Here is a 13,106-nt window from a genome sequence, read left to right as displayed (position 1 = left end):
ACTTAAAACCAGGACCTAAAAGAGAAAAGGAAGAAAAGAGAGAGGAGGAGGAATAAACGGGAACAGCTCTGTGCAAAGTTCTTTTCAGGAGAGTTGAGTGCACATGAGTTAAGAAAGCAGGGACACAGAGCAGGATAAATATGTTGGAGGAGACGGAAGCAGTAACAGAGAGCAAGATGATGCATGGGACAGAGAGGAAAAGAGGATGATGGAGAAGAAAGCAGGGATAGAGAGCAAGATAATGCTGATAAAGGAGAACAAAGACTGGACAGAAATCAAGATGAGGATTATGGAGAAGAAAGCAGGGCTAGAGGCTAAGAAAAGGATGATGGAGGAGAAGAAAGCAGTGACAAGAAGCAAGATGACGGTGGAGGAGAAGAAAGCAGGGACAAGAAGCAAGATGACGGTGGAGGAGAAGAAAGCAGGGACAGAGAGTAGAAGAGGATGATGGAGGAGAAGAAAGCAGTGACAAGAAGCAAGATGACGGTGGAGGAGAAGAAAGCAGGGACAGAGAGTAGAAGAGGATGATGGAGGAGAAGAAAGCAGTGACAAGAAGCAAGATGACGGTGGAGGAGAAGAAAGCAGGGACAGAGAGTAGAAGAGGATGATGGAGGAGAAGAAAGCAGGGACGGAGAGTAGAAGAGGATGATAAATTAGGAGAAAGCATGGACAGAGAGTAAGAAAAGATGATGGAGGAGTAGAAAGCAGTGAAAGACAGTGAGATGAGGATGAAGGAGAAGAAAGCAGGGACAGAACAAGATGAGGATACTAAAGGAGACAAAAGCAGGGACAGAGAGCAAGATAAGGATGTTAAAAGAGAAGAAAGCAGGGACAGAGAGCAAGATAAGGATGTTAAAAGAGAAGAAAGCGGGGACAGAGAGCAAGTTTATATCAACACTGCATAAACTGTTTTTATTACAAAGTACATGGATGCTATCAGATTTAAAATATCAACAGTTGTTGAATGTCAAAAATACGTCCTGAGTAGCTTTAATAAAGACGTTAGAAACCTTCAACAAAAGAGAGAAATCATATGCAACACATTTTAGGACCAATCAGACAACATCATACGTATAAATTAAACAGAGACACTATATTACAGAAGGTACAACACTGATTGGGAAAAAATACAAACGCTGGTATGGTCTTCTTTGTATGTGTGCTCTAGTACGAGCTTATGAAAGAAAAATTACACAAAGATGTTGCTACACAGTGCAAAATAATTCATTGTAAAAACAAATTCACAACAGCCAAAGCTGAAATTAACATCCAGAAAAGACCCAGGGATTCTTCACACTTTAGCCCAGCAGTCCAGACCAACTTCACAAAATGACCTGAAACTTCACAGCAGATTCACCCTGAGACCCAGGACCAAGCAGCATTCATCCAGGAAAGAGGGTCAGCCTAGAGTACAGTCAGCTTTAGATCTTGGTCTGTTTATCCACTTCAGGGCTGGATTCAGTGCTGGAGTCGGAGCTCCTCCTGTTGTGTTTTTCAACAGAGTCCTTCCTTGCCATCTCCAAACTCTTCCTCTTCTCTTTGTCGTCAGGCTCCATCTGAGCAAACTGGGCCTCTATCTTAGCTGGGTCGGTGTAGGTGTAGAAATAGGCCATGATGGCGAAGCTGATGCAGACGAACACCAGCAGAGAAGCAAAGAGGATGTACTCGGCCCACTGGTGTAATGAAGCAAACACAAATATCAGTTTGAAGTTTATCTTAAAGAAATAGCTTTACAATAAAAAAGACTGATACACGTCTACTATGAGTCAGCTGAACATGAAGCAGCTAGCCTAGTTTAGTCCAACAGCTTGAAAACGCCACTAGCATGTTAAAAGCTCAACATAATCTAATACACTTCTAATCTACCCACAAACATTTACGTTAAAAAGATAATTTTTTAATTACTTTTTATATAAGCTAGCTCTTTATCGCTGTCTTTAGTGTGTGCAGCGGCAGGTTTGTGACTATCATTATGTATAATGAGCTGATTTTTCTCTTTCATGTTTTTTTTAAAAGTAAGAAACAAATTTTTGTTTTGTTTAAGTTTTAAATTGGGTTGCAGGGTTCCCATAGTTAGTACTTTTATTCCTTTTTTCCCATTGAAGTTTAACACATATATTTTATGCATAGTGTATTAGGACCTCTCTTTAAAGAATACAATAATTTAAAAAATCTGTTAATTTTTGATAAAAAATATTAACATTATTGAAATAATAAAGTTGTTTTTATAAGAACCCAAACTCAGAATTGTTTGTTAAAAATTTATGAAGAAAATAAAATTTTTCAAGATTAAAGAGTGATTTTATAAACTCAAAATTTTCAGATTTATAGTCATAATTACAGGACACCATGAAATCATAAATTTATTAAATACAGAGCAAAAAATAGTGGTAGCCCTGGTTTAAAGAAATGTCTATTCAGTAGTTTATTGTTCAGTCCCAGTAAACATGTGCAAGGAAAAATGTTTCATTTTGCATGATTTTCTTCCATCCAATAGGATATTTTCTACTTAAATTAACAACTATCTGAGCTTGATTTTTTTCCCCCATATGTGTATGACTTAAAACTCTAAAATTCTGACTTTTCCTTGAAAATTACTCACTATGCATCCTTTAGGAACCCCTAAAAGTCACAGGCTGGAATTCTAACCCAGTGGATAACTTCACTCATGGTGCAAATATGTCTCACATCCAGAAAATGACAAAAAAAAATACAGCAGAAAGATGAGCAAAAGAACCCCAGCAGAGATCCCTGTTGAACTAACACTGGTGGATCAACACTTTATCCACTGTCCTCCTCAATCAATAAAGGCAAAAAATAAAACTAAAATCTCAAAGGAACTTTAAAAGTGTCCAAAATTAACCCCTTAAATTCTGATTTCGACACTGTTATCCTATTGGTGAACAGAATTTCAAGGCTTTGGCCTTAAGATTCTACGTTTTCTCACATAGCCCGTTTTTATGTTCTATAAGAAATTACAACTTCTTATGCAACATTTAAGGATTTGTCAGGGTTAGGGTGTTGGAATGTGTCCTCAAATGGTCAAGTAAAACCCACTCACCTGATCTAGGAGCGATCCAGCCCCAGTCACAGCGAGCACAATGATGTTACCTACGGCAACGGTCAGCAGCCAACCAGCCTGCAGCACAGACTTCATGTTGCTGGGTGCCTGTGGAGCAAAAGGAGGTTTAAAATAAGACATGAAAACAGCAATTCCCTTCCTTGAACTTAAAGTGTGTTTTCAGTTGTTTCTGCCTTTTTACAGGACAGCACCCTCTACCTGTGAGTAGGAGAACTCCAGGCCAGTAACAGAGAAGACAACCTCTCCTGAAGTCATGAGGAAATACTGAGGAATCTGCCAGGCCATGTGGATGGGGTCAGGGAGATTAAACATCACTGATTTGATGCTGTCTTGACACTGCAACAACAAAGACACAGATGTGTTATCGTACTCTAAAACAACAATTCAAGCCTTTTATTTTGACTTGAAATGTCATGAGTTACATTTGCTCCAAATGTGAACGTTGATGGGACCAAAAGGGTGTAGGAGCTGCCGCTTCCCAGAGTCATATTGTATTCACACTGATTTCCAGAAGTATCCCTGACGAGGAACTTTGCTCTGACATAACAAGAAAGAGTCAGATTAAAATAAAATCTCTAGAATGTAAAGTACGTTTTTGAAGATGCCATAAAAAAATCAGCCTTACTCGCCCTTTCGTAGTAGAACATATTCCGACATGTCGTTGGTGACAATGTTCCCAAATTCTGAGGATCCAGACGTTATGCTCAAATTTGATTTGTAACTGTTGTAAAATCTGGGGAATCAGATACAAGGAAAAAAAACTATTAGGTCTTTCTGATGTTACATCTGAGACATCATTAAACAATCCTTGCAGCCAATAAGACACCGTCTTGGTTAATGTTAAAACCCCAGGTGTGGTTGTTCTTTACAAATAAACTCTTTGATGCCAAAATGAAAACAGATTTCTAAAAGTATTGCCATTTAAATAGAAAATTTAATGCAAAAATAGGTGACTATGATATTCACCACCCTTTAAAATGACTGACTCAACAGAAGTCCAGCCAGTTGGTGCTATTAGTCTCACAGTTAGTGAAAGACCAGTCCCTGGTTTATCAGTATACCTGGCTACCATTACACCACAAAGACAAAAGAACACTCCAAGCAGCTCAATGAAAAGGTTATTGAAAAGTAGAGGTCAGTGGGTGGATACAAAAAAATTTTCCAAGGCACTGAACATCCCCCAGAGTTCAGTTAAATCCATCATCAAGAAATGGTAGGAATATGGCACATGTGCCTAGATCAGGCTGTCCTCACAAACTGAGTGAACATGCAAGAAGGAGACTAGTGAGAGAGACCACCAAGACGCTCCAATAGCTAAGATGGGAGAGACTCTGCAGACAACAACTGTTGGCCAGGTTCTTCTCCAGTCAAAGCTTTCTGGGAGAGTGGAAAAGAGAAAGCAAGTGTTGAAAAACACTCAGATTAAATTTCTAGTTTGCCAAAAGGCATGTGGGAGACTCAAAGTTCTTTGGCCTGATGAGACACTGCACATCACTACAAACACGCCATCCCCACTGTGAAGGGCAGCATCATGCTGTAGGGATGCCTCTATAGGCAGCCGGCCTTGTAAGTGCTTTAAAGGTGGAGGGGAAAATGAATGTAGCAAGATACAAAGACACGGTTTAAAAGTGAATGTTCTGGAGTGGAGTGGAAGCCTGGATCTCAATCAAAGGTGCATCTACTAAATCCTGACTTTCATAATAAAAGCTAAATTATACTAACCACGATTTATTTATAAAATCAAGAAAAGATCGCCATCAACATCCAAAGGTGTGAAAACTTCTTATCAGCACTGTCTGCCATAGTTACTATATATGGTGTTCATTCATGTATCTAACAGGGTTAGTAAATTCTTAAAATTAAAGGTAATGAAAAACAAATGTGTCTTGTGAAAAATACATCTTCAAACTTAAGTGTAAAAACTTGCCTTATTGCATTGGCACCATTCCCTGGCTTCCATTTTAGATCACTGAACTGAAAAAAGAAAAAAAACATTTAGGTTATTTTAATACAGCTAATGGTTAGAGGAAAATGCATTATTAACATCAAACTTGAGTTATGACGCTGATGGAAATAAAAAGAGTCAAACAAACATGCATTCAGAAATACACTCACATTTGATCAAATTTTGACCAAAATTGTACTTTAACCCTTATACTACATGTGTATTTACCAGTTGAGTCTCTAAAATGCCTTTGTTCTCAATAATGGGTATGGTATATCTAGAGCCCTTCTCTAAAACGACTATGTAAGTGGACTCAGGTCCAAGATCCAGGACGAAAGGCGGGTCAAAGGTTATGTAGTCGTCAGTGGCCTGAAAAAAAAAGACAAGTCAATATTACTGCAAGTCCTTCTGAATCTAATGCAGTTGGGTCACTTGAATATGTGTGATATGTCTTATCTCCAGTACCGTGAAAGGTGCTAAGGTCAGCGACTTCTCCCCAGCTTTGAAGTCCAGCGTTGTGTCCAGTGTGTTGATGAACCTTACTTCTCCGAATTTGTTCAGGTTTTTCTGGAAAAGACATAAAGATGTAAGTGTGAGAATCACACTCCAAAGGCTGTGCTCACGAACGCTTTAATGTGTGCTGCACTCACGTCGAGCTGTATCTGGACCAGAGCAGCGGCGATGAACGCGAGAGCGGCGAGGAACATCCCTACAGTCATCCTTTTCAATGGACTTAAGAACAAGCACAAACAAACAAGCTTAGATTCATTATTTCTGTAATCCAGTGTCATATTCAGTAGTCAGCTACACATTTCTAAGATGAAAACACAACTGATTAATGGTGTACAACTTACTAAAAAGGTAGCTACATAGACAAGATATCTAAGGTTTCATCAAAGCTTTTGTAGGGAATTTACAGTTTTACGTGATTTTCTGTGCTTTCTTCCACAGGTGAAAGTCATGGATTCAGACGTTATCCCTACATACAAGTAGGCCTGTGCCATATATATATATATATATATATATATATATATATATATATATATATATATATATATATATATATACACACACACATATATAAATATAGTCATGGACAAAAGTGTAGGAACCCCTGGAATTTTTCCTGAAGGAAAAAAAATTCTCCCAGAAACTGTTGGAATTACAAATGTTTTTGGTATACACATGTTTATTTCATTTATGTGCAGTGTAAAATTATGTCAATTTTGGCTTTTTCTTCTGTTTTTTTTGTGTTGTTCCAATGCACATGAAGGAAATAAACATGTGTACCAAAAACATTTGTAATTCCAGCAATTTCTGGGAGAAATGGTGTATTTTCTGGAAAATTCCAGGGGTGTCAATACTTTCATCCATGACTGTAAAAGGTCCTGAACGCCAGGAACTAGTGTCTCAGATGTGAGTCACTTTGGATAAAAGTGTCTGCTAAATGAAATTGTAAAGCTCTCTTCCATTTATCCCCCCTAGAGATGTATAATAAAATTTTGAGTGTCTATTTTTTCCACAATATAAGGAGGTTTATCATTCTGCCTGTGTTTAGGGTTGCTGGTGCCTTTAAAATGTGTTAGACAGCCTTAACCTGAGTTAGAGGCTTTAAAAAGGAAATAAATGCTTAAAAGGTCCACAAGTAAACCTGTCCCATAGTGTTGAAGTTATGTAATTTTATCCATCATAGTGAAACAAGTGAATAAACTCACGTGAAGTTTAAGTTGCACTTGGAAATCAGCGGGTAAATGATACTGTCCATGATCGGCACCAAAACCAGGATCAAGATTGGGTTCACAATCTGGTGGGGAAGAAGGTAAGGCATTCTTTAGCTTTTTCAATATGTCAACAGAATCAAGAAACTAAAGGAAGTAATCAACACGAGTGTCTTACCTGCATCTGATCAGGCTGGATAGTGAAGAGTCCCTGTTGAAGAAAACAGAAGGAAGAGAATCCCATTAAAACAAGCCTTTTTGTGGGTTTTTTTTTTCATTTTAGGCCTAATAGTAAAAGTCCAAAGAATAAAACACTCACAAAGTTGCCGTCCATGTTGGTTGCCTGGAGCGTCCATCTCGAACCCTATTGGGGAGTCCCAGCTCTTTGTTAGACCTGTCTTCACCTCCTCTATCATCTCTTTGTCTTTCAATAATCACAGCTAAATACACGTGATATCTAAGTAGAAAACAGGAGTTTACCTGCTGGTCAAAGAGGGCCCAGAACATAGGCAGAGGGATGTAGAGGAACAGCACCTTCAGCACCATCTTCACCTGTGCGATCAGGAGTTTCTAGAGAAGAAGAAATTATTATAATCTCACTGCTCATATTGTTTTTATTGGTGTCCTCTTGCATTTTTCCTGCACTTACATCATACTTTTCCTCAGCCCAGTCCATCCAGTGCTCTCTCTTTGGGAACCGAGGAGCGCGATGTCTGAAGCGGTTCAAAATAGCAAACTACAGAGAGCAAAAAAGACAGTAGAAAATCCACAAAGAGTTTCCTTGGTTCAATTTTAAACCTAGTTAACACATTTTGAAACTTCAAACTTCTTGAGAAAACATTTTCATCTTACCCCGATGCATTTGCAGAACTTCACCATGATGTTGCCCTGAGGGGCCGTCTTTGTGTACATGCCGCTTCCAACAATGAACACGACTGCAGAGACACAAACAAGCACACCAGATACACTGTTAACCAATGTTTTACCACTCCAAACTCTAACAGCAACTAATGTGAAGTAAAATGAGTCATGAAACAGTTTGATGACACCATAAATATTAGCCTGATTCAACCTGATATTTTAGGACAGCATAAGATCAAGAAGCCTACATTTCCCATAATGCACCCCGAAAGAACGTCTCAGTCAACATTCAATGCAGTGTCACATTTAGTGCTGGGCTCTCTGGAGCTCAGTCAGAGTGACCATCAGGTTCTCGGTCACCTCTCTTACTAAGGCTTTTTTCCCTGTCCAATCAATTTAATTTACCACAGGTGGAATCCAATCAAAGTGTGGAAATGGGAGGAACTTAAGTTAAATTTCAAGTGTTGTTGCAAAGGGTCTGAATACTTATGTCAATTAGGGATAGAGACTTTTGAATGCACTGCCATAGGGCTCGAGTCTTAGAGACTTTGGTACACACTGTCATAGGGCCCGAGTCAAGGAGACTTTCATATGCACTGCCATAGGGCTCGAGTCTGAGAGACTTTCATTCCCATTGCCAAAGGGGTCAAGTTTAGAAACTTTTGTACGCACTGCCATAGGGCTTGAGTCAAAAAAACTTTTGTTTGCACTGCCATAGGGCTTGAGTCTAAGAGACTTTCATACGCCCTGCAATAGGGCTCCAGTCTAAGTGACTTTTGTACGGATTGCCATAGTGCTCAGTCAAAGAAACTTCAAATGCATTGCCATAGGGCTTGAGTCTAAGAAATTTTGGTACGTACTGCTATAGAGGTTGAGTCTAAGAGATGTTTGTACGCACAGCCATAGGGCTCAGTCTGAGAAACCTTCGTAGACACTGCCATAGAGCTAGTGTCTTTGAAACCTTCGTACACACTGCCATAGAGCTAGTGTCTTTGAAACCTTCGTACACACTGCCATAGGGCTCAGTCTTACAAACTTTCTTACTCACTGAGTGTTAAGTTTGAAGGAGCCAGAGTTTCTGCAGCTGAGCACAGACAGGAACAACAGGAGCAGGGTGGTTTTTTTTGTTCTCCTAATCATGCATTCATGAAGACAGATTGAGATTTTTTGCATGTTTTTCTATACATTATTTTGCAGAATGCTTTATGAATATTGAAGATGTAGTGTTGTTTCTAACAAGAGCTATTTTCATTCGATTTGGTCTTCCACTTATACCTGCAACTCAAAATAAAACATTGGAACTGTGAACCCTCCCTCCTGACCTTGGTTCTCTGACTGGAATTCATCCTTATTGCAGACCGAATAACGAACATCCAAAGGTTCACCCTTTACTCCACATTAACATAAGGTTATTTTCACTTAATTTTATATTAAATCAGATAGATTGTTCTTACTCAGAGCTACCACCATGAGAGCAGCTGGGACACCAAAGGCCAGTGGGTAGCACTGCTGCTGAGTGTGAATGCCACATTGCTGAGCTGCAAAACACAAAAACATACCCATTTATTTAATGAATTATAAATGCACGCCTTGTTTGCTTCTTTGCCATCGGCTCTGGCGCACCTCTGAGGATGGGGGTGATGAAGGTGGACAGCAGACTGCCGGCGTTGATGGACAGGTAGAAGATGGAGAAAAAGGTGCTTCTCTGCTTCTCCTGTAGGACACAGATTAATTGTGAAATCATTTTCTCAAACTCTTATGTAAAACCCCATAAAAAGGAATTCATATCACTGTATTATCATTGTTCAGCCTTGAACAGTGTAATAAAATGAGTCAGACTGATGCACATGTTTTTATTAGTTAATAAACAGCTAGCAGCAATGAACCAGAGATAGAAGAAGTGCTGACAGACTCCGCTGATAGCTCTTAATTGCTGTGTACAAGTGTGAGGATGTGTGTGTGCTTGAGGGACATCCAACCTGATGATCTTCAAACTGGTCTCCACCAAAAGCAGCCACGCAGGGTTTGATGCCTCCTGTTCCTAAAGCGATCAGGAACAAACCCACCATGGAGAGAGCTCTGAGGTTTAAATGTAACATAGACACAGAGTCAGTGCATGGCTGGAATCTACTTAGTGTGATATTTGCTGAACCAATCCGAGCATGTTTAACTCACATGTGGAGGGTCATGTTGTCAGGGGTGCCATCCTGGTTTGTATCTGTGATGTCATGGATAGCACTCACAGCCATGATTACCTGTCCCAGTGCGTAAACAATGGATAGGTAAACAATAGTCCTGCGCAGAGGGAGGAGGAGGAGTGAGTTAAAGAGGAGTGCAATGGGTTCAAATGAAGATAAGATGCACAAAAGTCTAAAATCAAAGGATTTCATTTAAATCTGTCACAATAGTGCATGAAGCAAATGCATTTCATTGGAAAAGATCTTTTTACTTGGTTGAAGGGAAAAGTTTAACAGAATTGGAAGCTTACTTGAACTTCCCGAGCCATGAATCAGCAACGATGGCTCCTAAGATGGGCGTCAGGTAGCAGAGAGCCACAAAGGTGTGGTAGATCGTGGTGGCGAAGTCATCGTCCCATTTGAGGAAGTACTTGAAGTACAGCACGAGCACGGCTGCAGGAAGAAGCAAAAAATTATACTTTTTTCACCTTTTATCTTCAAAGAAGTCCGACACAATGGAACAAAAATATTAATTTCTTTACGTAATATGTAAAAGTGCAGAATTATATCAACAAAATGCTCTTAAAGTATTGAAAGTAAACGCGTCTGCAAAAAATCTCAAATAAGCATTACATTATTAAGATGATATGTTTTTTATTAATAATTTTGATATTAAAGTCCCTGTAAAGTGATATAAAAAGATTAGTGATATGATAGGCCACTGTGATATGAAAGCACCAGGAAAAATTCAGTCCTGAAAAACATCTCTAAATTTATAAAATTAAGCTTAAAAATCATGAAAAATGAAGCAGTAAAATTTGCTCCGGGAGAGACAGACAAGCAGGCACACTCACATTCACATTCACACCTACTGAGTACCCGGAGAGAGTCCACGCGGGCATTCAAACTCAGCACAGAAAGGCCCTGTTTGGGAAGCAAACCAGGGACCTTCTTGCTGTGAGGCAACAGTGCTAACCCCTGCGCTGCGGTGCAGCACCCATGAGAAGTACAATCCTCTCAATTTAAAAAAGGCTTCTGATCACATTGCAGAGAGATAGAAGTTGGGGGTTCAATTTACTGTTTTCTGGCACAATTCTCTGTTATGAAACTTTTATTGACCTCTAGGCCACTGTAGCTGATAGATTTGTGAAATCTCACAATGAACAAAAACAAAGCATGTAGCTGGCTGCTAACTTTCAAAGAAGGCAGTGATGACACGCTCTGTAATTTTATATCACTGTAGCGTTGGGGGGGTTGTAACTCCCCATCAAGACTGGTGATGTCATATATCTAGTGTGTTAAGACAGTTTGGATTTCACTTTACAGGGACTTTAGGTGCAGGGCTACATTAAACACTGTAGGTGATGAAGAGAAGGGTAATTCTATAGTTTTAATATCTTTTTATTATGTTTTGTGCAGTTTAAACATAGAAAATGTAGCTTTTATACCGGTGGTGGAATGTCACACGCATGTTTACTCAAATAATGCACCTCAGTTTAGTTTTAGGTACCATCATTTTCCTTTAGGGGTCCTATTAAACTACATTATGGTTACATTTGATGCATTTATCTTAATTTGGGGGAGTTTATGGCTTAGCAGGAGGGTCAGGTGTCCTTAAAGCAGGCAGCCCAGATGTGATAACACCCAACCTTTGACCCTTTTCCTGTATTTCATTCCCTACCCTCTCTAATGTTCTACTCGATCTGCTGTGAAACATAAATCAATCATTAATTCAAATACAGTGCTTCCTTAAAGTCCCTGTGATGTGAAATCCAAACTTCAAATCCTAACACAATAGAGATGTTGGAATAACGTTTCTGTTGACATGTGAAAACACTGAGATCCAGAAAGCTGTTCCCCTCTTTCCTGGCTTGGTTTGATTTGAACAGCAAATATATGAAAGCATGACATTACCAGTCTTGATGGCTCCACCCCCCTAATGCTACAACGATAATGATTTAAAATCAAAGAGTAGTTCATCTCAATACAGTCTGTGGTCACTGCCTTTATTGAAAGTTAACAGTCAGACATTGCAATGTTTTTGTTCACTTTGAAGTAATTTCCCAAATCTATCAGCTACGGTGGCCTACGGGTCATTAAAGAATCAAAACAAAGAGATTTGGGCCAGGAAACAGTAAATTTAACCCCCAACTTCTGTCCCTCGCTCTATGACCAGAAACATTTTTTTGAATCAGAGAGGACTGTAATTTCTCATGAGTGGGCGTGGCTTGTCAAGGGACACGCCCACACAATCCAAGAGCAGCCTTTACTGCCTTATTTGTCATGATTTCTTTGCTTAATTTTACAATCTTAAAAAAGTTTTTCACAACCGAAATTTGGTCTGGTTGTTCATAACACAGTTGCCTATCATACAACAAACCTAGAATATGTATATTTTAGCATCACTTTAGAGGGACTTTAATCCCCAGAAAAACTGAAACAGTTTTATTACATTATTGTGAAATTATTAACTATTAAGTGCCCCAAAAGGTCAAATAATCGACATTAAAACAATAAAGAAGACAAAAACTTAAAATGTTTTTTAATTCTCTGTCAATTGATCATTAAAGGCCCCCTCAGATTCATCATGTGTCTCATTTAAGGGCCCAGAACCCTATGTTGGCAACCACTAGAAAGTCTAGTATGTAGCTTAAGGCTCGTAGGAGACATGCATTTCCATTCATTTTTATCTAATTCCATATGCAAGACTTTTATTTACAACTACTTTTTATCTGTACCAACTTCTCTTTTTACTTCAGCAGATTCCTAAAAATGTCTGCCCCCTACATCCTTGTTATGATTTGTCAGAAGATATAATCTGTAGCTATAGTTGGGAAATAAATGTGGCAGATTCAGATAAGCAAACACCTCACCTCGCATGCCATAGTAGGAGAATCGCTCGCAGAACTCATTGACAACGATGAAGAAGATGCTGATCGGGTAGCCACAGACGGTGGCCTGTTGAGAGAAAGTAGAATGCACAGGTCAGAGATTTATCACTAAATATACCAGAGAAATTCAGAGATATACAACTTTTTAAAGGGCCTTTTCTTTCTTAAATTCATTCCTCTTGGGTTTCCATGCTGTACAAAAGCAACATACTAACTCTGCAAAGAGTGGGATAAAAGTTGGACTTACACTTTTCTTCTTGGGCTTCTTTACATTTTCTTTGTCTGAAAAAATGAACAGATAAAAATCACACATTTACTCATATTTCTGACTTGTGAAATAAAAAGTGAAACATGGCATTAGTTTGTAACATACAGACTCTAAAAACTTTGTTTATATGTAAGAAGATCATAACTGGTCATTTAAAAAAAAAT

The 13,106-nt window shown here is 38.9% G+C and overlaps 1 protein-coding gene across 1 annotated transcript; it reads right to left on the bottom strand.

Moving 5' to 3' along the window:
• Window positions 1-970: 970 nt before the first annotated feature.
• On the bottom strand, window positions 971-12,678 carry LOC121506187 (solute carrier family 15 member 1-like). Its single transcript, XM_041781860.1, has 21 exons — window positions 12,657-12,678; window positions 10,095-10,236; window positions 9,782-9,901; window positions 9,586-9,685; window positions 9,230-9,320; window positions 9,061-9,144; window positions 7,598-7,680; window positions 7,395-7,481; window positions 7,226-7,315; window positions 7,065-7,109; window positions 6,924-6,956; window positions 6,743-6,831; window positions 5,678-5,759; window positions 5,493-5,594; window positions 5,256-5,396; window positions 5,010-5,056; window positions 3,708-3,815; window positions 3,505-3,619; window positions 3,281-3,418; window positions 3,062-3,169; window positions 971-1,673 (listed from the first exon to the last, which is right to left on the bottom strand). The coding sequence occupies exons 1-21, from the start codon at window positions 12,661-12,663 to the stop codon at window positions 1,422-1,424; spliced, it is 2,064 nt and encodes a 687-aa protein (XP_041637794.1). The 5' UTR covers window positions 12,664-12,678; the 3' UTR covers window positions 971-1,421.
• Between the last annotated feature and the right edge of the window lie 428 nt (window positions 12,679-13,106).

The sequence above is a fragment of the Cheilinus undulatus genome, linkage group 24 (assembly GCF_018320785.1).
Source record: "Cheilinus undulatus linkage group 24, ASM1832078v1, whole genome shotgun sequence".
Classification (NCBI taxonomy): Eukaryota; Metazoa; Chordata; class Actinopteri; order Labriformes; family Labridae; genus Cheilinus; species Cheilinus undulatus.
The sequence above is the reverse complement of the archived record's forward strand: the minus strand, read 5'-3'. Positions and strand labels throughout refer to the sequence as shown.